Source organism: Punica granatum, chromosome 7, assembly GCF_007655135.1.
Source record: "Punica granatum isolate Tunisia-2019 chromosome 7, ASM765513v2, whole genome shotgun sequence".
NCBI classification, from domain to species: domain Eukaryota; kingdom Viridiplantae; phylum Streptophyta; class Magnoliopsida; order Myrtales; family Lythraceae; genus Punica; species Punica granatum.
Window position 1 is genome coordinate 6,479,577 of NC_045133.1, and position 26,461 is coordinate 6,506,037.

General features: G+C 33.1%; 2 protein-coding genes and 1 long non-coding RNA gene across 11 annotated transcripts; 2 read left to right on the forward strand and 1 right to left on the reverse strand.

The window, feature by feature from the left end:
• The first annotated feature begins 9,524 nt into the window (after nucleotides 1-9,524).
• On the forward strand, nucleotides 9,525-17,574 carry LOC116213984 (G patch domain-containing protein 8-like). Of its 9 annotated transcripts, none has more exons than XM_031549176.1 (7): nucleotides 9,525-9,623; nucleotides 10,463-10,650; nucleotides 10,783-10,937; nucleotides 11,155-11,356; nucleotides 11,453-11,547; nucleotides 11,673-11,823; nucleotides 17,268-17,574. In XM_031549176.1, the coding sequence occupies exons 3-6, from the start codon at nucleotides 10,849-10,851 to the stop codon at nucleotides 11,806-11,808; spliced, it is 522 nt and encodes a 173-aa protein (XP_031405036.1). In that variant the 5' UTR covers nucleotides 9,525-9,623; nucleotides 10,463-10,650; nucleotides 10,783-10,848; the 3' UTR covers nucleotides 11,809-11,823; nucleotides 17,268-17,574. The 9 variants fall into 9 exon arrangements, 4 of the variants coding, with proteins under 4 accessions (XP_031405036.1, XP_031405037.1, XP_031405034.1 ...); XR_004158192.1 differs by lacking the exon at nucleotides 17,268-17,574 and adding an exon at nucleotides 10,134-10,256 and having other exon boundaries at nucleotides 9,545-9,623; nucleotides 11,070-11,356; nucleotides 11,673-13,652; XR_004158193.1 differs by lacking the exon at nucleotides 17,268-17,574 and adding an exon at nucleotides 10,139-10,256 and having other exon boundaries at nucleotides 9,547-9,623; nucleotides 11,070-11,356; nucleotides 11,673-13,652.
• On the forward strand, nucleotides 17,260-18,103 carry LOC116214349 (agamous-like MADS-box protein AGL80). Its single transcript, XM_031549770.1, has one exon. It carries the CDS (start codon nucleotides 17,260-17,262, stop codon nucleotides 17,830-17,832), a length of 573 nt encoding a protein of 190 aa, XP_031405630.1. The 3' UTR covers nucleotides 17,833-18,103.
• A 1,151-nt stretch (nucleotides 18,104-19,254) lies between these two features.
• LOC116213986 lies at nucleotides 19,255-20,209 on the reverse strand. Its single transcript, XR_004158195.1, has 2 exons — nucleotides 19,683-20,209; nucleotides 19,255-19,537 (listed from the first exon to the last, which is right to left on the reverse strand). It is a non-coding gene; the product is annotated as an uncharacterized LOC116213986 (long non-coding RNA).
• Nucleotides 20,210-26,461: the final 6,252 nt, after the last annotated feature.

The following is a 26,461-nucleotide window of genomic DNA, read 5'->3' on the forward strand; positions in this document are numbered from 1 at the left end:
GGTCCAAGACCAATCAATTGAATTTGAATCGGTCAAGTAAAACTTGCCGTAAAGCACCTTTTACCTTCCCGTCTCTTCCAGATGCATCGTGCTCTCTCTCCGAGGAACAATATGGCATAGTACCAGGCAGAATCGACTACAAACATTATTATTGCAGAGGGATTATTCACTGTCCCCTGCGTACTCTTACCGGTTTGAGCCCGCTCATGTAGGTTTCTCTTTGTGTCCTCTATTTGCTTCCTTGCCTTGCAAAAAAGCACATTATTTATGGTCCTCTGCTTTTGGCAAATAATTGACGCATCCAATGTTGGAGAGATGTCATTCTTGTTCAAAGACCTATTCACTAATTTAGATTGACAAATGCATTCTGTTACAAACAAATGCATATTATATACATATAAATCATTAACAAACATTTAAATTAATTCTGACAAAGTTCTTTATCTATGAAATAATAATAGTTATGCTAAATAAATTAATAAATTAGTTATATATCTCTTACTTATTGCTATAACTGAGATTAAAAAGAAAAAACTTGTTCAGTTTAGACTTGAAGTAAAAGAAGATTCGATTATTCAATTTTCCAATACGATTGGTCAAGCTTAAGTGCATCATATATAAAGTAGTATCCCCATAATAAATTGGGTTAGAAAAGTAATTTTATATAGTATAAGGCAATAAGGGTATATATATATAAAGTTGTATCCCAAAATAAATAAGATTAGAAAAGTAATTTTATATATAGATAAGGTCATAAGTAAATATTTAAATAATCTAAATGTATATACAATTAGGATTAAATTCGTAATAACATACAAATCATTAAATATTTAAAAATTTATAATTTTATTATGTTAGCACATTCTTGATTTTAAAAAAATGCAATCTCGAAATTTATTTAGAAAAAATACAACTCATTAAAATAACATATTTATAGAAAACTTTTATTAGTAACTAAAAGAAAATTATACTGATATATAATGAGTATAGTTTCAATATTAAACACTTTTTAAATAGTAAAAGATAAATCTATTTAAAAATTTTTAAAATTAAGAATTTGCAGGAAGAATATATGATAATAGATTATTTGCACTTCTTTTTTTTTAAACTAAAATACATGGAAGTCATCTACCACAATTTTTCAGAATTTGATATCTACGAAAATGTAATATGTTTTTTAAGTAATATCATTTTCTTTATTCATATTTGGTATTATAATTCATCTTTAATTATCCTTAATTTTTTATTGTATGCACTAATATCTGAATCGTTTCAATTTAAGAATATATATAACTTAATGAACATTTCAATTGTGATGTCAAAATTCCAAAAATTCATCTAAAAATAATCATGCTAACCAATAATCCAGATATCGCACTGGCAAAAATGTTAGTTTTAATTTAAAGTTTTGCCAATCAAATATATGATTTAATTCAACAACTTACAATTGGTTATATTAAACCTATATATATATATATATATTATAGTTCAATAAATTTTATATTTTAAGCTCATTTGAAATATATACAGAAAAATCGGATTATGATATAATATTTGTAATGGATTGCATGTAGCTAAAATAACAGAAATTGTTTAAGCACAACTTATACAGTTAAATGGTATTAATTTAAAATAAATAATTAAAATTAAATATATATTATGAAGGAGAAAAGTAAATACTGATTCTTTAATTGAAAATTTTACAAGGTAAAAATTACAAAGTGCACACTTTAAATGTATAAGTTCTTAAAAAAAATTAAAATAAAGGGAATTATTAAAATATTGCCATTTATTTCCTAGAAAAATTCCATTCTATTGAATGGTCATATATGATGAAATGACACCAGAAAACTAAAGGATCTTGTTTCAGAATAATTAAGAGATAATAATTGGAATATTTGTCATATATATTGAAAGCGTGGGATAGAGATTACAAGAATGTTACAATGAATGAGCAAAATAAGTATTTGTAACCAATATGGGATGGTTCAAACGATTCAGCTATTGTTCCGCTTAAACAATATCTCGGGTTCGAGTCCTTGTGAATACAGAAAATCCACGCAAAAAGAGTTTTATCCCTTAGTTGACCGACCCGACTCGACTAGATTAGTCATGACTCAATTGATCTTTCGAATATCATAATTCACATCCAAAAAAATAAATACTTATAAGAGTATTTAGAAACATTGAAGAACGAAATAGAAATTATGGAAAAACATAATAGTAATATCTATAATTTTATATGTATTTAGATATGTGAGTGCGCACGTGCTTGCGCGTGCAATCTAATACATGCAAGCTAATAAGACAAATCATGAAAAAGTTTTAATTTTAAATTCTTGTCTAATATCTCTTATATTACAATAAAACAAGTTTTCCTTAATAAAAAATTTACCTATTTGATTTCATCTTTTGAATTTCTATTGTTTTTAGTAATAATAAATTGAAAATGTGTAAAATTAGGTAAAAAAGCAACTTAAAATATTGGGCAATCATGAAATAAAATTCTGAATAACTTCCTATTTTAATCACTCTATGGATTTTCCCTTACCAAACATGAAACAACTTTACTCACAATTTTTTTTTTTTAACGAGGGAGACTCATGGATATTCTACAATGAAATAGAAATCCCTAATAACTAATAAGACGTATGGATAATCCCACTGAATATCGAATCTAAAATCTCTTAGTTACCGGACAAGAGTGTGTGCTACTGCGCTACACCCTCTTTTGATTATGTACACTTAATCCATTAAGCTCTTAGAATTTAAGCACTTAACTTTTAGCAATTAAAATTAGATAGTATGTGCATATGCTTCGTAGTTCATAAGATCGTGAGTTCGAATCCTTCCTTACATATTGCATATATAACACTCGGCAAAACCAACAACACTCGTGATCTCACATATGAACTTGCCTGGATTGACGGGATCATAGACAGGGGACTTAGCGGGCAATCATGCGCCCGGGAAGAATTTAGCTCTTTCATTCATTAGAAGAAAGACCTCGTTGAGAAACTGAAGGAATTTTATTGTTCTTTTCTCTTGATTACAAATGAGAACAATCAGTCTATGAGTGCTTCAACATTGTGCGAACATGCGCAATTTTTCAAACATCTGGATTGTTATTCTATCTACAGACCTCTGACTCACACACGTCTGAATATTTTATAGTTATGGACAAATTGATAAACGCCACAAACTGACATAAAGATACTGATGAATCAACCGTGGTTTCTCATATCACGCTACTAGGCTACGGATTGATCGCATGACATTCCGGCTCCGAGACACGGCTTTCGTGGAACCTCGCGATGAAAGCAGATGCCTTCCTGTCAATCCCCGGCTCGGCCACGTAGCAGCCTCGGTCGTATTCGCTAGGCCAGACCTTCCTGGGGCTCATCAGGTCGTCACAGCCGTGGTCGTCCCTCCGGTGCTGCCTCAGGTGTTTGAGGAAGCCGAACAGCAAGAATGACCCTGAGCTTGTCTTGCTCTTGGTCTGTCTGTGGTTGTTGTTGCCTCCCATGATCAAGATAGAGACAGAAGGACAGAGTACGAGAGTGATTTGAAGGGTTATTTCACTTCACTAAATCTTTTGTGATTTCTATAGTTCTTTTTGTTTTGTAGTGGTGAAGAGATCTCCTGGTCTATATTTATAGTTGAAGAGTTGGGCTTGATATTATTATAGGGTTTTAGGGAACCTTTTCCTTGCTGGAATGAACTTTAGGTAGGAGAATCTAGGACAAGCTTTCAAGCCTACCAACATTAACAATGTTCGAGGTCCAGCACCAATCGATTGAATTCGAATCAGTCAAGTAAAACTTGCCGAAAAGCACATTCTACCTCCCCTGCCTATCGCATTCCAGACGCATGGACGATTTATTTCCGAGAAATAATCCAGAACTGTACCAGGCAAAATCAGTCATACAGTATTGTTACAGAGGGATTATTCACTGTCCCCTGCGTACTCTTCCCGGTTCGGGCCCGAGCGTGTGGGCTTCTCTTTGTGTTGCTTTGCTTGTCTTGCAAAAAAGCACATTGTTTCTGGTCCTCTGCTTTTGGCAAATAATTGACGCATCAAATGTTGGAGAGATATTTCATGTTCAAAGATCCATTCACTGTGTCTTGCACTTTCTTTGATGGAGAATTCCAACTCAATGGATGGTCTTCGTATTCTCAAGTTTCCATTGTTATTCTTTTTCTTTTTTTTTTTCATATTGTAAAATTCCAAGTACAGTTCATATAATTTTGTACTGTCTAGACGGGTCAATGAACTTTCAAATTTGCCTAAAATTAAAATTCGTCTTTTATATATTTTCTTTTTTCGTTTTCTAACAAGAGACACCCGTGCCTTGATAGGGGAAGATAAATAAATGGACATGGAGTCAGTAACAAGAACCGAGCTCTTAACCCTTGATTGTTAGTGAGGACGCATACCATTGTATTACAGTTTGTTTCTCCTAGAATATATACATATTATCCAACCAAAGCTTGGTCCATTTTATAACCGAAAAGCTTGGTCCATTTCTACATTCCATAAAAAAAATTGAAAAGGTGATTTATGGGGAAGAAACACAGGAAGGCAGTCAAAAAGAAACCAGACTTACGTGTCTTCCTTATTAGTGAAACGAAACCTGGGATCTCCTAAATTTTTTAGGGAGCTCTTAATTTTTTGAATTTATTGGATATGCTCTTTTATTTTTGAAGAAATTTTATCGGTTCATGCTTTTGTTTGGTAAGGTTCGTGGTATTGTTGTCAACATTAATTATTTTCTTAAAATATTAATAAGTTTTTTCTGTGGTTAAAATATTAATAAGTTAATTACTTAATTAAAAGCAGCGTTGCCTTCGTATTCTCAAATTTCCATATTGTAAAATTCACCAAATACAATTCATATTATTGTATTGCCTAGTCAATGAACTTTCAAATTTACCAAAATTTAAATTTTATATATGCATTTTGTTTTTCGACCACAATGGACACCTTTGCCTCGATAACGAGATAGGGGAAGATAAAATAAATGAATATAGACAAGAATTAGGCTCTAGATTCATTGATTTTGAGTGAGAACGTGTGCCATTATAATGCACGCTATTTCTTTATTATATACGTATTTACCAAACCAAAGCTCGGTCCATTTTTACATTCCATAAAAATATTGAATAGGTAATTTATTGTGAAGAAACACGGGAACGCAGTCAAGAAGGAAGAGAAAATTATCAATATGGTCCTTTAAAGATCATATTATCATGGTCTTTCAAAGATTTTTGCCATCAACATGATCCATTGAAGATCATATTGCCATCAATTTGGTCCTTCAATGACTTTTGCCATCAATATAGTCCTTCAAAGATCATTCCGTCCATCAAATTAGTCCTCCGTTAAAAACACATTTAGTATTGTTGAACTCTTTCAAATAATTTTTATAAAAAATAAAAATAGAAAAAACTATATCTGCTGAAATAAAATATCGATAATATTTCTCACTCTAATACATACGTTGTGATTTTGTCAACTGCCTGATAGTTTCCATCTCCACCTCCATCTCCATTCATCTTCATCTTTCCCATTGATAACATGAACATATACAGAGTAAATATTACAAAGAGAGTGTAAGAGAGATTGAGAGAGCAATTTTTCTTTTGTGGAAAAAAAATTTCTATTTTTTTATTTTTTATAGAAATTATTTGATGGAATTAAGCAATTATAACGTTATTTTAACGGAAGATTAAATTGATGGCAATATGATCTTTTAAGGACCATATTGATGGCGAAAATCGTTGAAGGACCAAATTAATGGCTATATGATCTTTGAAGGACCTTATTGAGAGCAAAAATCTTTGAACAACCAAATTGATGACAATCTGATTTTTCAATGACCAAATTTATAGTTTTATGAGAAAACAAGGAGTTCTTAATTTTCTGAACTTGTTGGACAAGCTCTTTTGGTATCTGTTTGTTTATTTCTGAACTGGAAATTGCATTGGTTCGTGCTTTTGGTTGGTCAGGTTCGTGGTGTTGTAGTCAACAAAAGTTTGGTTTTCTTCCTTAAAAAATTAATTAGTTAAATAAAAGCTGGATTGGCTTTAGTAGAATAAATTAGAAGATAATGTCAATTTAATTTATGTACCAAATCAGTTCTCAGTTCATTGTGTTTCCATATTGTGATCGGGTCTATCTTTCCTTTTGCTTTTTGCTCTTATTTAATTCTTAAAAATCAAAGGAAATCTTAAATAATCAAACATCATGATAATATATTGAGGAAATTCAATGAAATTACAATTGACAACTATGGCAACTACTCACATGATTAAAACTCGCCCATCCATTTGATATGATTTGATTGGATTTTCTCCACATAACTTAGTCAGGTCAGATCGCCCAAAAGTTTCTCAATCAAAAAAACTCTTAAACCGATAACTTAATGCAAAATGCCATTAATTTCAACAAATTTCATCAGTTCACTTTCGTTCCAAAATCTTTTTTTTTTAGTAAGATTATTTTTTGTAATAATGTTGAAGACAAACTGACCTGTTTGGTTTTAAGGTCAGTTTTTAAAATTTTAACTCTAACTTTAACTCTATTCACTACACAACAAAAATCAACAGTACAATTATTTTCTTTTTCTTTTTTAAAAAAAAATTTAACCGTTCAATTCAATTTTTAATATTAAATTTTCTCAACTATTTATTACTTTTTCACATTTTTTTCTCATAATTCAACAACACAATCATTATAACCCAATTAAAATCAAAACTCAACTCTACTTAACTCTAAAACCAAACACGTTATAAAATTTCTTGGAGTTATTAAGCCCATACCTATCAACTTGTACTCCAAAGCACGGAACTTGTCCTTTATTCCCTCTTTTGCTTTTCACTTTTTTAGTTAATGGAATTTTATCTCTTTATTCATATTATAGACACTAATATATTGTTTTCTTGCTGTAATCACGTTAGCCTGAATAAATAAATAGATATATCATACTCCGAAAAAAATATTATTAGCTGTTGATAAATTTCTTTGAGTGTTGGCTATACGACACGCCTCTTTGATTTCTTTTAGTAACTTAATAATTAACAATATCCCCCACAAAAAAACAGTAATTAATAAATAATTCATACAACCAAAGGTAATTCATATTCGAGAGTTGGCGGCGTTTATTAATAAAAGTTAGGCTAGATATGCATTAAAAAAGATCTCTTCTAGAGATCTGTGGTCATCCCTTAGAAACATCTCCGGTCTATTCATGAACATCCTTATCAAATTCGGCTTCTCGACTTAACCACATAATTTGGCTCTGTTCGAGTTCAGCCAGCAGTCCTCGCATTAGGCAGGTTGAGACTTCACCTTTGCTACCATATAGGAACCTACTGCACTATTTGAGTTTACATTAGTACTTCTCTATCCCATATTTTCACACCACATGTTAAGACACTTCTAGAATATTAGCTATTACGGAGAAGAATTCATGGATAATCAGTCGAAAATTCGGCATTTTCAACGGATTATCCACAGATTGTCGAGGTATTTCATCTCTCGGTAATTCTTTCCTTACAAACATATTCGACGATATTAGGAAAATTTTCCTCAATAAATTTTGCGATAGAAAAATTCTAAGAGATTAATTTGCTAGGGATATTTTACGAGGGAATGTTTCAGTCGCAAAATTTTCTCTGTAAAGTTGCCCTTGTAGTAGTGAGATATACGAAACAGTGTGTCGTCTACTGGAGCACCTTTAAACGTGCACTTTTAGGGATGCTTCTAAAAAAAGTATTGTTATATCCAAATTAATAAGTTTCTCTTAGAAGTTAGAACACCCAAGACGATATGTCTGGTAGTATAAGGGTGCAACTTTCTTAAACAAGATCTATGTTCGAGTTAACCATATATAAGAATACTCCTATTATGTACCGACTTGTCCCATAATAAAGTCACATCTCCAACTCAACCGCTCGAGTTGATAAGTTGTGGTACCAAATATCTTATAATCCATATATTTATAATTAATCTATTTCCCAATGTGCGACAGCAAACTTTCAACATCGGGAGTTCATGTGGGCAGTGAGGATTAGTGTAACAAAGTTCGAATCCACCTTGTTATCAAAAAGTTTTATATTAAATAACAACACTCCTATGATTTAACAAGGAATCCCATCGACAATCAAATGACATACAGTGATATCATGTTCTCCAATTGGCCTCTTCAATTTAGGCTTCGTTTGGGGAGTACTGTTACTGAAATAAAAATACTAAAATATAATTACTGAAAAATAAATGTTTATTTTAGAATAAGAAAAAGTGTTCGTGAAATAACAATTTGAAATTGCTAAAATTACAATCGATGCTAAAAATATAGAAAATCATGTTTCCAATAGTGAAAAACAATCAAACCAGGTTCCGAAATATTTTACCAAACACTATTAGATTAAAAAAAGCACTTATGTAATAATGCAATTGATGGCATCTCCATAGCCAAGCCTTGATCTTTTCTAGGAACCTCCAAATGGAAGTTTAATCCCCTATGTAATAACTCAATCCATGGCATCTCTTACTCATGGTGCCCTGCTCTCAAATGATAACAAAAGCTCGTCCACTAGGCCCGATCCCGTTTCAAGAAGAGGCTCCACCTAAACACATTAGGCTGAGGGAATGACCCGTGGCATTGCAAAAAGTGGTTAGCACCCTCGGGACCGGACACGATGAATACCTCCTTCGATTGGTGAAAGACACCCCAACACCTTGATGAGGGGGCACCATGGCTCAACCCCTCTCCATGGTGGCAGTGCAATGAGCCTCATTCCACCTTCTTAGCTGGCACGTTAAGGCTCGACAAGCCCCAACCTTTTCAATCAGTTGGGACTTGGTGAGCCCCAACCTTGCTCAGCCAATAGAGTCCAAGCGAGTTCCAGCCCTTCTCCGGCGTACTAGGGCTTGAAGACTCCCAGCCTTGCTTAGGCACCTCAGGCTCAAAAAGCCGTTACCTTTCTTGGCTAGTTGGGGCTTGACGAGCCCTTGCGTTGATCAAGCAAATAGGGCCTTCTCAAGGCTGCTGGGCTTGACTAGCCCCAACCCTAGGCATGCCTCACCAATTGGGCCTAGAATGATCGTCTGATTAATTCGGCTTGTTGTTGTTGCTCTCCAACCACTAAATTCGAATTGCATTCCTTAGATGTCCTCAATTTACCAACAGAGATTGTATTCGTCAGAGGTTATTAGCCTACAACTACAAGCCACTAATTTCCAACTTAGAAAGAACTAAAGTGATTTCTTCTTTTCATTTTAAAAAACTAAAGTGATTTCTTCTTTTCATTTAAAAAAGATTTACTTTTTTTTTTTAAGAAATTTCCCCTCCTGCGAAAAGGATAACAGGTAGGAATGTACGCAAACTAGTTTCGTGGGCCTCCTCCTGTTGGGCCCATTACTGGGCCTTGAGGCCTTGAGAAACTGAGGTTCGGCCCAGCTCATTATACTCTCTATCTTCTCTTATTTTTAGATATAAAAATAAATAATAATTATTTATATTTTTTAAAAAAGTAATTACGAAAAATTCGATTAAACTGACGGAGATCGGAGTCGGAGTTCATCTTCAGATTTCGCCGTCTCTCTGGGCACCGATCAGGTACGTTCATCACGCCGTGTCATTTCTGAAGTTTTAGCCCAAAAATGATCATTCTTTTCTTTTAGTTTTGTCAATTCTCGATTCTGATGCGTGTTCGTGTTTTCAATTTCAACGTATGGCTGTCTCCTCGGAGTTTAATCCTCAAAAATCAGTTTCTTCGAGCTGATTATTTGATTACATTGGCACCGTAGGGTTTGAGCGTGAGAAACTGTTTGGGTTGACAGGTTAGGGTTTGTGAATCATCTCATCCTCTCTGGATGGAGAAGATGATTTGCCTATTTCGTAATTTTCGTTAACTTGCTTTGATGGGCAGAAAAAGGTGTAGTTTTGAGCTGGGGATTTGCTGTTCTTTGGGATTTTGTTGTGAAAATTTGGATTTAGAGGGTAATCTATGAGTTTTGATTAGATTCAGTAGCTTGCTTTTGATGCCCTTCATGTTTGCCTACGCTTAAAGCTGTGTGAAGAAATCAGTCTCCGAACTGTAAGCTCCACATTGTGTTTTTGCTTCAGTTTAGGTGCAATGGACTATAGATGGCACAGTGGTAAGCATGATTCTGGTGCTCGAGATCGAAGAAATCAAGGGAGAGGGGCAAGGAAGCAATCTCTGTTAGAGATTTCTCGTTCACTGTTATGGTGGATAGTTTCTCCGAATATGAAGCCTCTTATTTGATGAAACTGTTTGATCCCATACAATTTTTATGAAATGATATTTCGTTGAACTGCACACGTCTGACTGCCTAGTGACGATAGCAACATCATGCTGAAAGCTTCAGCATAACGTGATTTAGTTTAGGTATGCAGTGTTTTGCTTATTTTATGTATTTATATTGATGTGGCAGGACTCTCTCATGGAGAATCTGTCAGAGGATTTCCGACCACCAATAAACCAAAAGCCTACGGAAAATGTGGATTTAGATGATGTGAAACAAGCATCTCTTGACACACAATCGACATCATCCAATGTTGGATTTAGGCTTCTGCAAAAGATGGGGTGGAAAGGAAAAGGCCTCAGGAAGGATGAAACAAGGTACCTATATAATCCACTGTTGCAATAGGTACAATCCACTCTTGGAATTCTTATTGGGCTTCTTAATCTTCTTTGATGAGAAACAAAGTGGTATATTTGTGGTTTCTGATGTCATTGATCATATATATTCAGAAATTGTTGAGCCTATAAAATCAGACATGAGACAGCCCAAGTTAGGGATTGGGAAGCAAGAAGAAGATGATTTCTTTACTGCCGAGGAGAATATTCAGCGAAAGAAACTGGATATCGATGTTGAGGGGACTGAAGAAAATATCAAGAAGCGAGAGGTATGCAGATCAAATTCCTACATGGTTGATGGGCAATTTTTAGATAGTAATTTGTTCACTTCAATAGTCGTTTATATTGGATAAAGTAAAAGTTGATGCATTACTTTTTGTCAACCAAACACTCGAAAGCAGAAAGCAGCACATAGCATATATGTGTGTCTTTTGAAGGGAATGGTATATCATAAGGGAGCATCAACTTTGGAAGAATTTCCTGCAGTTTTTATTACCTGGTGGCTACTTCTACTGCGCCCTTCGTGCACCTTATGAAAATCCAAGTCATAGCTGGTCTCGAGCAGAAAATTCAGAATGAGGTCAAAGAAATATGTAAGGTGTTCTTTTGTGAGCTTTGCAACAAGCAATACAAATTGGCCATGGAATTTGAGGTTCACCTAAGCTCATACGACTGCAACCACAGAAAGGTGAGTTCAAATATCCAAATAATATCTTTTTCTCTCTTGAGTAATACTTAATTCGCCCCTTTCCCAAGTTTCCAACTCTTTGCAATGTGGGCCCAGAGGTTCAAAGAAATGAAGGAGATGCATGGGAGTACTAGTCGTGATGAATGTCAAAAGAGAGAACAACAACGGCTCGATAGGGAGATGGCCAAAATGTAACTAGTTGTTGTGGTTCGCATTGTCGTGATTCACGTTTTCCTTATTTGAATATCTTTGACTTAAGAATTTTGTTGTTAACTCTTTAATATGATTCGCTCTTTTGGTGCCTTCGTGAAAATAGAACTGATGCCCATAAGCAGAAGCAACAACAACAAGATGATCCTGGGTCTGCTCCAGCTCCAACTGTAACAACTGCTGCTACAGCACTCGCTGATCAGGAGCAGAGGAAGGCTTTGAAGTTTGGATTTTCATCCTAAAGTAACTGCTGTAAGGTGTGTTGCTTCGAGATGTTTGAATTTGCATTATATCTAGTAACATTATTCTGGTCCATACTCATTGCATGTGCATGTGTTATATCTTCGGTAGCCTCAATCGCTTGACGTTAGAAAGTCCATGATTCTTGCTTCTAAGAGATGCTTGTTCAAATCGGAACTCTACTATTGCATTGTTGAGAACCTTGCATACTACAAAACGTGTGGAGTTATTGAGGAGCTGATTTACTTCTTCCAAGTCTCCCTATCTGTTGATTTGGCTTCTTATTCCCTCATTCTTGTCACGGTTGCTGGGCAGAGCTCACTTGGTGCTGCTACAAAGAAACCAATCTTTTAGATAAAATTTTCTATCTTAATTACTCTCAATCTTTTCTTTAAATACTTCATATATTCAAATCAAGAAGTTAGAATTGGTCTCATGACATGAATATAAACAAGTTACAATTACAAATTTTTTTTATTAATATATATTAGGTACGTAAGACTTTTAGGAAGATAAAGAAAAGTTTCAATTAATATTACGTATTATGATCATTTATATCCGTAGAAGAAAGAAAAAGAATTAGACCAAACTAAACTATTTAAAACATTACTTTATTGGCATATATGCCAAATGTAATAGTAACTTTACTTTAAAGAACTTTTTTCTTTTTTCCTTATTGAAAATTCATTTTGGAATGCAACGACCGTCTTTCATATTCTCCTCGCATCTTCTCTCCTTCATTTTTCATGAAAAAACCCCCCAAGCACACTTTTCATACTTTGTTTGGATGGAGGGAAATGCAAGGGAAGGGAGAGAACCGTGAGGGGAGAGGAAAAGTATGTATAGAATTTTTCAAAAATTTTATATAAAATTTGACTTTTTGAATTCTTCAAAAGAAAGGCTATGGCCATTTTGACTTTTTTGTGAGAAGGTTGAGATATTTAAGAAATAGATTTGGATGAATCTATCTACGCTCCAAGTGGGCAAAACTTACTTGCATTGTAAAGATTTGGAACTCAGTGAAAGTACAGCACTTGAAAAGTTTGAATAACAACTCATGGTCTTTCTAGAAAAGGAATAAAAAAATTTGCTTTGAAAATTCTGCTGAAGGGCGAAAAGGCCTTCAGTGGTAATAAATATACGTGATCAATGCAACAAAAAAGAAGCCCTTGATAATCAATCCAATAAGCACAAAATTAAGCCGATAAGTCTCCTTTGCAATTAAAAAATAAGTTAAAAAACGAATGAGATTATGCAGTAGAAGAAAAAGGGAAAATTTAAATATAATTAAAGAGTTCTTGTAAATTCAACGATTTCTTTTTTTTTTAATAATTCATTGTTATCTTCATGATTCTATTCACATTTTAAGATTATATGAATAAATCATATATAGTAAAATTCTTGGAAAAAAGTTGGTGTTTTACATTAATTTCTCGTAATATTTTTTTTTCTTATGATGGTTAAAATTTTATCAACTTGTCATCACTTAATTTAGTTTTTTTTAATGAAATATGCTACTTTGTATTTAAACTTTAGTAATCGATACCCTATTAGAAATTACTATTAATTATCTATTAATTTGTGTGAGAGTGACATAAAGTAATTAATGAGATGTAAATTTATCAAAATTTAAAATGTAAGAAGCGTATATATCGTGGAAACTCACGTATAATATATAAAAATTTGTGATCCATCACGTGTGTTAAAAATAAGCCTTATGAATGCCTCTAATGATGCTTGGATGATCTCCAATGCTTATCAGCTTTTCAATCTAACTAGTGAATCTATACATGTGTTGCACGTGAAAGGTTTCTTGATTAAGTGATAAGACGTAATACTTATAAAATGTTAAAAAATATATTAAAAAAATTTAAATTTCATTCGAAAATATGGAATTGATTATATAACATCATTAATTATCTTATTGTTGGCTTAAAGATACCAAATCAATAAAAATGGATGTATTTAATATCATTAAAGTATATTGATAATTTTTTACTTAAATAAAACATAATAAATATTATAAATAATTATTCAATTTTTTAGCCAGAATTAAGTCGATTTAATTTTAAAAATTAAGGTTAATATAAGAAGTGAAGGTATAATCTTTTAATAATGCCCATTACCAAACTATGATATAGTAGTTGGACTTTTGAAGTAGTTAATAAAAAACAAAAGAAGAAAAAAATTTCAACTCTAATGTTCAGCCAAAAAGAAATTATACCAAATATTCATTTTAAATACATTAGTAATTTAATATTCTTGTTGAATAGCACATACAATAATTTTTAAAATACCGAAAAATGAAAAATGAGCAATAAATTAATTGATATAAAAAAGCCTAGCAAAATGCAGGAATAAAATCATAATAATTAAAGGCAAATAGTGAATACTATTAAAGAAAAATAAGAAAAATTCATTTAATTGCTTGTAATTCTATTTTTTAAAAATTGCATTGAATGTAATATAATTTTTCAAATCTTCTTTTGTGTGTAAATCAATATAATTGTAATTTCTTCTGAATTTTTATTTGGGAGAAGTACCAAAAAAGGTCAAAACATTTGAAACATTTTTCTCTTTTGGACTAGAATAGCTATTTTTGTGTAAATGGGACATGACATTTGTTAATATTTAAGTAAGGCTCTTTGAATATTTTGAATATTCTTAAGTTTCAATAGTTAAACCTAAAATCAGTAAATTCTACATAAAGAACAAACTTACGCGATCGGAAAACGAAAGAGAAAGGCAAATCATTCTGATGGTGGCTAGTCAGAGGACACCACTGCCCCAAGCAAGATTGTAAGCATGTGGTGGCTGTTGGCGAAAGGCCCCCAGTCATCAATTTCTTGCTTCCTATGAAAAGATGACCAAGAGTACGGACAAAAAGTTAGGAAGAAAACAACAACAGACAAACAAATAATATCTCCAAACATGGAGAGAAACCTATGATATCCAAAAATAATAGTAAAATCTATGAAGAAAACGGATAAGTGGTTACTCGAGAACCATACATAAATATTCTATGTGAAAGGCCTATAAAAAATCTATAAATTACAAGGAAATAGATATCTTATAAGAGATTAACTATCATTTTGAAATATAACATTGACGGTGCGTTTGGTATCAGAGTTAAAGTAACTTTAATTTTGATTTTGATTGTGGAAAATAACAAATGAGATGGGATTATAAATTTAACTTGGGAAACGTGTGTTTTTATTGTGTAGTGTGTTGAGTTAAAGTTAAAGTTAAAATTTTTGACTTGGAAAATGTGTGTTTTTGTTGTGTAAGTGTGTTGAGTTAAAGTTAAAGTTAAAGTTAAAATTAAAAAATTTTAACCCGGAATCCAAACAAGGCCTGAAATTCTCGGGCAATAACGTCAAGAAACTTTTGAAACTTCTTAATGAATTATTTAGGAGAAGAGTTGTAGAGGGAGCTCAAGGAATTTCAAATGATTTGTCATGTCATTCGAAAATTGGAAGGTATGTATAGTAGCAATAAATGCAGCTCTTTGAATAGTTACATCTCTTTAGAGTACAATCACATCATTTCACCAGAAAATCATATTTCGTCAAATATAAAAGAAAATGGATGATTTATCTATACTAACTTAACTATTAAATTTATCTTCTTATTAAATTATAATTTTTTCTTTATTTTTTGGTAGAATCTTTCTTTTTTTTTTGTTATATTAAAAAATAGATATAATTTTTTGATAAAAAAATTGAGTGAAGTGTGAATTTCATTTAGCCTCATGAGATGCAAGGGCCTCTTGAAAAGTTGCTTGAAAAGTTATTTCACTTGTATTTTTTGAGTAAAAGGACATTAACCAAATGAAACGATGATGTCGAGAATTAAATCGGTTTTGTTAACCTTGTAAAGGAGAAAATTTGTAATATCATTATTTATGTAAGGGCAAAATCGAAAAAACAGATGGAGAAACACCTCATATATATATATATATATATATATATATATATATATATATATGAACTTGACAACAAGACAATAAATAAAGTTAGAAAGGTAGATGCTTAAATAATGGGTTAGAAAACTCCATATACCTTGATAAATATAATGCTCTATCATTGATGAAACAAAATTATTAATATAATTTAATAAAAAGATCAAAAGAGCTGATTTAATTATTTGAACCCATTTGTAAAAACCCATTGTTTTCTTGGCCTATAAGAAAATGCCTTATTTCAAAAACTAAGTGACAAATAATTATTTAATTTGGTATTACCCTAATTTCTATTATATGATTAAAACTATTATATTGTATGAACTTATAGCAATATAAAAAATAAAAAATACATATTTGAAATGAGGATGTTATAAAACTTTACATCTAAAAATTGTGTAATCATGTTTGTATGCATAGCTTTAAAAAAAGAGTCTAATATGCGTATAGTTAAATAATATATACAATACTGATTGAGACCGTTGCAAATTATTCATTGAACCATTTATAATTTTTCTCATTTTATTAATAGATTATAGTATGGAGGTTGAAATTAATCATTGAAGATATTTTATTGTTTAAAGAAGCAAATCGATATTTCAAGTCTGAATAATTGTTGTAGGAAGTGATGTATAAATGTGTTCAAATGAACATATATAATGAAAATCATAATTGATAAAAAAATTAATTGATCGCGTATTGAATTTCCTAAAAGGATTATAGTCCTATAAAAAAATCATGACATGACACTATGAACTTAAACTCATAAATAAAATAAAAATAACACTTACATAAATGAATGTCATATAGACCAATTCAGAAAAAGGATGAAAAAAAATTTATTCTAATTACTGAACTTAATATATGTGACAAATTTATATCAACAATAAACTTAAAGTATTATGCATAACGCATATTAATTGAGACAATTACTTGAAATTATCATTGTAATAATTAATTTACACTTTTAAAAAATATATTGAAGATTATCATTTGAAAATTAATACTAATAGTTTATTTTTAATAAGATAATTGGCATTTCAATTTATAAATAATTATATAAATCCTGATATGGAGATATATAAAAATGAATACACGCAATGCACGGGACGAAAAAACTAGTACTTTTATATGTAGTATAGATATGACCCATTTACTTATAAGCCTAGTTATAGTTCTAATAGGATCACATTCTAATTATCGATATATATGAAATCCTCAAACAATGCCGTCACCGACACGGAATCGAGATCTTCATTTCCATATGTGGCTTATCACCAGCGAAATAAAAGATAGTGGGGTCAATCAGTTGCACTTACCAAAACAAGATCTCGGATTAAATTCTCATCAATGCTTTCAATGTAATCTCATAGATACTATTAGATAATATCTTTAAAAAAAAATGTTCTATTTCTACCTATATGTGTATATATATGTTTAGCCACTCCTTTTATGCAAAGCGCAAATAATTAATACTTTTACATCATTGGCCATGAGGAGGAAGGTGAAGCTTGCTTTTATCGAACATAACTCCTCAAGGAAGGCCACCTTCAACAAGAGGAAGAAGGGCCTCCTTAAGAAGGCCAGTGAGCTCTGCAATCTATGTGGTGTCCCCGCATGTGCAATCATCTATGGTGAGCACGAGTCCAAGCCCGAACCGTGGCCTCCGTCCCCCATCTCGGTGCACCGGGTTATCTCTAAGTTCCATGATATGTCGGAGGTGGAACAAAGGAAGAAGATGATGAATCAGGAGAACTTCCTACTGCAGAGGATCACGAAGACTGAGGAGCAGTTGAAGAAGCTGAGGAAGGACAATAAGGAGATGGAAATGCTTAATGTGATGTACCAAGGCTCAGGCGGGCTGCAGCCGCCAGAGTGGCTCCAAGACATGAACATGCTAGACCTGAACAATGTCGAGTGGGTGATTGATCAGGTCTTGGATAAGATCTATCAGAGACAGGAGAAGGTGAGTAAGACCGAGGTGGGGAGGATCAAAGGATGTGATGGAAGAAGCAGAAAAGGCGGGACCGGAGGATGCCCGCACTTAGGTGGAAGATATCAATAATAATGTGCTTTGTTGTCATGCCGATAAGAATTATTAGAGCACATGCAGTGAATTAACGTCGTCAGTCTCTTGAGTCATAGTTAAAGAAAATAAATAAATTCATATTGGATCAACTATCTAGTGAATCTAGGTGGCTGGTTTTGGTTTGAGTCATGCTTACTAGTAGATGGATATTGTGATATCTATGGACTTATGAAATGATATGCGCGCGAGGGTCTTATTGAGTGTAATTTCACATTCTCCACTCGAGTTTGATTTCTATTTTTTTTCATTTTTTGTGTCATTTTCATCATATTATTATAAGGTTGAGAAACTAAAAGAAAAAAAAAATTGGATGAATCTGTAACAAAGGAACAAGCTTATAAAGGGGTAAATTCATGATTTTTTGGGTCATTAAATCTTATTTGTTTGTTTATTTTCGAATTGGATTAGTTGGAATCCGTTAGGCTTTCGAATATCAAAATACACACCGAAAAAAAAAATAACGCGTATTATAGCACTACAATCATCCCTTCCTGAGAAAGGGACATTAAAAATTAGAGGAAAAAGGTTAGGGGCAACTTAGCTCTACCCTAACCTTTAAAATTTTCCACTTTACCCCCACCCTCATTGAAAAATAAGCAAAGTGCCCACTTGGTGAAATTCTGGTCATTTTACTGACCAATTCGGGTCGTGCCCCTCGCATGCCTCTTTGAAAGGGCAAAATGGTCTTCCAATCTCATCTTCTTCCTTCCACAGAAAATAAATAAATAAACAAATTAGGGCAAATTTGGCCCCAAATTGAGCTGACGACTAAACCATCCCTTGTAATCAATCTCTTCATTCAAGGGAAGTGCAAGCAATCAAGTCAGAATTCAGTCAACAATATCTCACAGAGTATACTTCCGCTTGACGAAGACATCAGAAAGCAGAGCGACGGGAGAGCTAGAGGGAGGACTCGCCATTCTTGTCCAGCAGTGTCATTATCTGGAACTCGACTCCGATCATTGCCATGTAGTCCAGACTGAACTCGTTCTCAGCAAAGCAGGACAGTATGTGCGACTTCCCCACTGTCGAGTTCCTGATGAGCACCACCTTGAGCCCGTAGTCTATCCTCGAGTCCACATCTTGACTAGCCATTGCAATGCAGCCCCCATATACGAAGGAGTGCGGTTCGTTCGATAAATTCCTACTTCTCTCTCTCTCTCATTCTCACTCACTTACCCTCTCTCTCTCTCTGATCGACCGCTTGATGAGGATAAAGGTCGTATTGATCAGAAAGCTCTCACTGGCTCAGCTACTGATGACTGCATAACCGAAAAGAACACTACTCTAAATCGAAAAGAAGCAGTGATCAGAAAGCATAATTGACTGAAGAAAGCGTAAACAAAACCAGGATGTTGCTCTCTATAGCTGCAACAATCTTCCTAGCCACTGTATCGAGACCCTGAACTTACGGATATATTTCCGAGCCACATTTACATCATTTGACTGTTTTCAACAACAAAAGCTTCACCGCGTCAAGTAATATAGTCCAACAACAAATGTGCCATCCATGCAGCAAAAGTGCCCCATTCATCTAACATGCCACTGAAGACTGTGAAGTCATCCCCTCTTTTCTTCGTACTTCCAATTTCTTCCTTACATGTGCCAGAGTCTCAACTTCATGGTGTGCTCCCTCCATTTTTCTCTTATTTCCACGGTTGGCTACTGATTCTTTTGTTCCCTATAAAAAAAATAATATATTAGTATTGCCCCAACACCATCTTCTACATTATTATTCTTCAAACAAAGCTTGCAGGACCACATTCCTTCATCTCTTTCACATATTTCATTTCATAACCACAATGCTTTAAGAGGATTATACTAACCATAATCTGGAGCATTTCGTCCCATAAGCACTTCATGGTTTTGTGTTCTCAACTTCCAACTCATCCCGAAGAAGAAAGAGTTGGTGGCGGCGTCGAAGTGGAGCTTGGAACATAGGATGGGGTGGGGGGTCTACAGTCGGTGGAGGCCGAGAGGAGGAGGGAGGGGTCCGCGGTTTATTGAGGAGGAGGGTGTGGACGGTGTCGCCGGTGCCAACGAGGGCAGCCTTGCACTAGATGTTCTCAGAACGCACAGTCGTGGACTCTCAAGCCCCGCAAGGATTTAGTCGTGAGCTCAATTTGGAATGTTGAGATTGTGCCTTGCTGTCGCTGTCAAGAGAGATGGGGGGCACTAGTTTAGTCGTGATCTCAATTTGGGGCCAAATTTGCCCTATTTTAATTTTCCTTTTTCTTTTTTCTTTTTTTTCTGTGAAAGGAGGAAGATGAGATTGGACGACCATTTTGCCCTTTCAAAAAGGCATGTGAGGGGCACATGATCCAAATTGGCCAAAAAAAGGATCAGAATTTCATCGAGTAGGCACTTTGCTGATTTTTCAATTAGCTTGGGGAGTAAAGTACAAAATTTTAAAGATCAAGAGTAGAGCTAAGTTTGCCCCCTAAGGTCAGGGACAAACTGCTTTTCCCTCTATTCTTTTATCCTTACTTTTCTGTACCTTTATATTCCTTACACATTACTTTTTTTCGTACATTTAATTCCCGCGCTTTGCTTTACTCACTCTTTACATTTCAAACCTCTACTTTCCTTGCACTTTCATTTCCTGGCAACTAACCGGGGCACATGATCCAACTTATATCCATTCGAGCCTTAGCTTCCGGGCTATGATTTGACTTCTCTTGGCCATGAGCGGCCAGGTCACACATCATGAGTCTTCCAAGGAACGTGATAGCTCTTACTTCAGATTGGCTTTCAGGCCATCTACTGGTACGAGTCGGAGTATTACTAGGCGTGCACCTTTGGGAGGATCACAACCACCAAATCCTCGGACCACATCATCATCTGCTTCCAGTTCTCTAGCTGACACGTGGTGGATATCAATTTTTAAGCGTGCCCAAGTGCCTTTCCAAGCGTGTCGTTGCAAAAAGCTAGCCAACCTCACCAAGTTTAACGCGTTACACCTCGGTCCCTGTAGGCCCGAAAGATTAGCTGGATCACGATTTCTAACAAGGAATTCGGTTTCTAACGAGGAATTTGGTTTCGAACAAGTGGTCCAAGGAATTCGGTGATCAGAATTGGACCCCGAATTCGGTATCAGAAACCGAATTCCTTGGTATCATAAGTCAATTAATTCAGATCAACTGGGCTTAGAAATGATTTCTATCAAGGATTTCGATTTCTAAATAGAGTATGGAATTCAATGTACAGATACCAAAATAGACTTGGATGTTTTAAGCTAAACTTCGGGCCTTCAGGGATTAAGGGCAACGCGTTAGACATAATCAGGCCGGCTAGCGTTTCGCAACGACACGCTTGGGAAAGCGCCTTGGCACACCTTGCAATTGATAGCCCCCATGTGTCAGCCAGAGAACTGGTCGTGTGAGAAATTAAGCGGAACACATAGAATGATGGCTTTGGCTCTAGGTTGAAATTGCATCTATATTCTTTTAATAAGTCGTTGACCTCCCTTATTGAAGGGGGGAAAAAATCTATGGAGGAGGCCAAAAGTGCGACAATTATTATGTGAAGATAATTATGAATTTCAGTAGTAATGAAAAAATATCATATAAAGAGGGTGTAGCGTAATGACACACATCCTCGCTTAATAACTAAGAGGTTTCAAGTTTAATACTTGTGATTAGACTATTTGTGCCTCTTTATTAACAATGTAGAATTTATATTTTTTTGTACTAGGTCATAGACATTTCTTATTAAAAAAACCCATCGAAGCACCAAAATGATAGTCTGGCTTCTTGCCTCAGAATATAGGCATTGAAGCATTCATACAAGTTGTTTTTAATTTCAGCCACAAATTACACCTAAATTTTAAAAATTAAGAAGTTAGCTTGATAAGGAAAAGAAATATAAAATGTCACGATTTATTTTTCACAATTCACATGATTTTGTATACAATTTTGCGTTACATAAGTGCGTCCATTAAAATATGAGAATTTTGCACCTCATCGTGCTTTTTTACCCCATCCCCTTTTCTTATTTTTTTTCCTTCCAATTTTCTTTTAAAAAAATTCCTTCCTCTTCTAATAATTTTTCTATAATTATCGAGTGTTTATTTGTTCGTGTTTATCACTTTTTTATTTTTTAATCCCATTCTTCACTCATTCTTGTTATGTACGGTTTTTTCTTTTTAATTCCAACTTATAAAAAAACGTATTATAAACTATGAATAGAAAATGTTCGGGCTTGGTCCATGGCCATTGTAAAGACTACCTTCTAATTCGGCTTCGGATCGACGCACATTCTATGACCTTGTTTGGGCTAGTCCTCCCGGTTCCACCTCCTCGGCTTCAAATGGGGGCTTGATTCCTGCAAAAGACTCATGATTATTTCACTGAAAAAAAAGAATTATATTATTCGATCAGCATGCACTTTGCTTTATTAAACACTTTCTATGAGATCAAATCGAAATTGAGGTAAAGCCACTAATTTAGTATCTCATGGTAGATTTTATCTCAAATTGTGAAATCCTTCGCTACAGAACCATTTATATGTTGCTTGTTAATTTTTTTCCGGTTATAAATCTCTCGATCTTTCTCAACTTCTTCCATTTATCTATTCAAGCTCGGTCTAAATTTCACTTGGCCTATAAGAGATTGAGCTCATTTCTAATTTAAAAGCTCGAGCTGATAGGTTGTGATACCTAATCTCTTATAAACTCATGGATTCCTATTCAATATATCAACGTGGGCTAAATCACCCTCAAACACTCATAATCTAAATTTTTCTTATCTATAGAGATTATTAGCATTGATGATGCCCAATCTCAAAAGTCATAAAAAAATCTCATAGTTTTTTTAGAATGGTAGGTGCTTGTTCTAGATAATTTAAATTTATAAAAACGATTTCACCAATATGTATAAGGAAGGAGAGAATGGCGATAAGAAACAAATGAGGGGGCTATCTTTCAGGTGCATTATTATGACAGACTAAAAAGAGTACATGAAAAGAAAAAAGTTTTTTTTCTGGGTTGTACATGAAATAACTTGCTTAGTTATTAGGTTCGGTGTAAACGATCGATATATAAAAGGTGCTTATCTAATTTTCATTATTCCAAAATATCTCTATATCCTCGTGACTTTTTGTTGCACCCTTTTAGATTCATTATATTTAGTCGCATGCTTTCATAATGCTCACATTCAGATTCTTTCTCATTATAACTGATTTTTTACTTTTTTTTCCTATCACATCCATTTCAACCGAGTTAGTCCTTATTGCAGGTACGTTTGTCTTTTTTTTTATATTGATTTATAATTTCAAAACTTTGTTATATCATATGTTCTTTTTCCTTGTATAAGGTGTTTCTCCAACTATTCTTCCTATTTTGCCCTTACTTAAATAACGATAGTACAAGTTTGCTCTTTTACATAGTTAACAAGACTCAATTAATTCTTGAAATCATTGTACTTTTTGTTTAATGTCCCTACATTCAAACAATACAAGGGAAACAACTTTTCAAACAATATTTTAGGAGACCCTTGCATCTTCTAGGGCTAAATGAAATTGATACATCACTTATTTTTTTTATTTTTATAGAAAATTATTTCTTCTTTAATACAATAAAAAAACTATAAAAATCTGATAGGAAAAATAAAGAGAAAGTTATAATTTATTAAGAAATAAATTTAATAGTTAAATCAGTATAGATAATTTAATCATCAAATACTATTTCATATTTGGTGAAATAATTTTCTAGTGAAAGGATGTAATAACTAAAGGTTGTGACTATTCAAAAAGTTGCATTTGTTTATGCTTTATATACATTCCAAATTTCAAATAGACATATGAAAAATCATATGAACTCCATTCTCCCTCTAAAACTTTTATAGCTTCATTAAGAAGTACCAAAAGATTCTCGATACTGTTGCCCAATAATCTCAATGGTCGTGTTCTTATATTTCAAAATGTATTTCATCTCTTATAAAATATCTATTCACTTATAATTTATAGATTCTATATGGATCTTTAATAGAGAATATTTACGTATGATTCTCGAGTAATTCTTTATATGTTGTTCTTCGTAGATTTTGCTCTTTTTTTAGGATATCATAGGTTTCCTTCTATGTTTAGATATATTATTTGATTGTCTTTTATTTTTTTTTCTTCTAATTTTTCTTCGTACTCTTATAAGAAGCGTGAAATTGAGCGATTGGGGCATTTGGCCAATAACCACCACCTATCGACGACCTCGCTAGGGGCATCGAGGCCCTTTAATGAACCACCACCGGCTTAGTCTTCCTTTCTCTTTCGTTTTTTGATCCCATAATTTTTCTCTTTATGTGGTATATGTAATTGTCTGATTTTTTTAGAATTTATATATTTTAGGTTTAACTTTTGAAACATAAAAAATTTGAAATATTGGAATGGCCTTATTAAAATATTAACAAATGTTATGTCTTATTTATACAAAATTAAATGTTTTGGTCGGAAAGAAAAAAAATGTTTCAAATTTTTTTCTCTTTTAGTACTTATTCTAAATGAAAATTGAGAAGAAATTTAAATTATATGTGATTTACTGATAAAAGAAGATTAGCATAATCATTCATTATTTTGGAGATAATTTTTTTACAAAGAATTAGAATTATGAGCAATTAGACAATTTTTTTGTTATTTTGCTTTTCTCTCATTTTCCTTTAACAATATTCATTTTTTCTGCTCTTGATTATCATGATTTTAATCCTGCATTCGGCTAAGGCTTTTTATATTAATTAATTCTTGCTCACATTTTATGTTTGCTTTTTTTAAAAATTTGTTATATGTGTAATACAACAGGAATCTTACATTAGTAATGTAGTTGAAATGAACTTTTATTACAATTTCTTTTCGATTAAATATTAGAATTGAAATTTTTTTCTTCTTTTGTTTCAATTAACTACTTCAAAATTCCAATAAATAAATAATAGTTTTGAAATGTGCAATATTAAAAGATTATACCTTCACTTGTTATATTAACCGTAATTTTTTGAAGAAAAATTGACTAGATTCTGGCAAAAAAATTGAATTAATTTTTTATATTACCAATTATGTTATATTTAAATAAAAATTATCAATATATATTAATGATATTAAGTAGTTCATATTTATTGATCCGGTATCTTTAAACCAACCAATAAGATTATGAATGATGTTACATAATTAATTATATTTATTTTGGATGAAATTTAATTTTTAATATATTTTCTACCATTTTATAATTATTATGTCTTACCACTTAATCGAAAAATCTTTCACGTGCAATACACGTGTTGATTCACTAATTTATAAAATAAATAATCTAAAAGACATCAACATGATATTTAAATAGGTTAAAATTCTGAAAATGTCAACTGATAAAATATTTAGAATTTTAACTTATTTACGTAATTAAATATCAACTGATAAAATATTATGTAATTAATATTGTTTCCAATATTTTATCTGAGGAATATTGTTTCCAATATTTTATTAATTACATAATATTTTATTAGTTGATATTTTCAGAATTTTATGAAATAAATAATCTGAAAGACATCGACATAATATTGTTTCCAATATTTATTAATTACCAATTAATACCCTTTCTCGAGATTTATATATAATTTCTTACTTATCTTTAACCTTAAAGCCTTAGAAGAAGGGTTAGGATTTTACTTGCTAATGGGATCCACGGAAATCGTCAAGATTATCATTTTAAAGACTGCAGTAGCTTTGATACTCATTTCGTAAGCTGCCGCTGCTGAGAAACCAAATGCGTCAAGGAGGTAAGTAAAGGGATCGATACTTGATTTACCACATGCTGATCATAAGTCATAAATTAAACGCAGGTTTGATTTTTCTTCGGTGGATTGCGGTGCCAAAGCCCTAGAAAAAGCAAAAAAACTCTTCAAATACAAATGCAGGTTTGATTTAACGGGAAGTTGCTCGCTTGAAATTACAATGATAGGAAATTTTATTAATCTGATCATGTTATGTGTCATATAAAGCAGCAGTAGCTTTTAATTGGTCGATATCTTATTAAAGTTATTGTGTTGCGTCTTTCATTGCTATAAGAAGGCTCCTGTGGTTCTATATATATGACAATTGTGTGTGCAGGTGCTATACAGCGACTTCCAGGACAAGCCCGAAAAGGACCTCCAGATGCTCATGATCCAGAGTCTAAACCTGGCCATGGCCAACTCCTCGGAGGCAATAGGCTATGCTAGCAGTATGGCCAAAAACACGCCGGCTGCACTGAAAACTGTGGTCCAATCATGCTCCATCTCATTCCATGGATCAAGATTGGAGCACAGTCTTCAGAACAGGCAGCGAGTTTTTGGATGGCCGACTTCCCTCTCTTGATTAAGGTAATGTCAGCATTCCGGCGGCCACAATCTGGTGCAATTGCGTGGAGTTTTTTGCCTTCATCTGCCACACCGCTACCTCCATGCTTATCCAGAAAGGCAACTGATTAATTAGTTAACGAAAAACTATACGTTGCATTCTCTAGATTTGCTTACTTTTCTGTTTTACTCCTTTTCCTAATTGTTTTATCATTTACATCATTTAACTTTGAATACTTTTATGTTCTTTTCCTTGGTTCATTTTCATTCAATACCTTTGTTCACTTTTATGT

Bases quoted from the DNA above. Each gene is read 5' to 3' on its own strand.
- LOC116213984 (XM_031549176.1), top strand. From the start codon at position 10,849: ATGATTTCTTTACTGCCGAGGAGAATATTCAGCGAAAGAAACTGGATA. The intron at 10,938-11,154 runs GTATGCAGATCA...AATTTCCTGCAG, and splicing joins AAAATATCAAGAAGCGAGAG to TTTTTATTACCTGGTGGCTA. The intron at 11,357-11,452 runs GTGAGTTCAAAT...ATGTGGGCCCAG, and splicing joins ACGACTGCAACCACAGAAAG to AGGTTCAAAGAAATGAAGGA.
- LOC116214349 (XM_031549770.1), top strand. From the start codon at position 17,260: ATGAGGAGGAAGGTGAAGCTTGCTTTTATCGAACATAACTCCTCAAGG.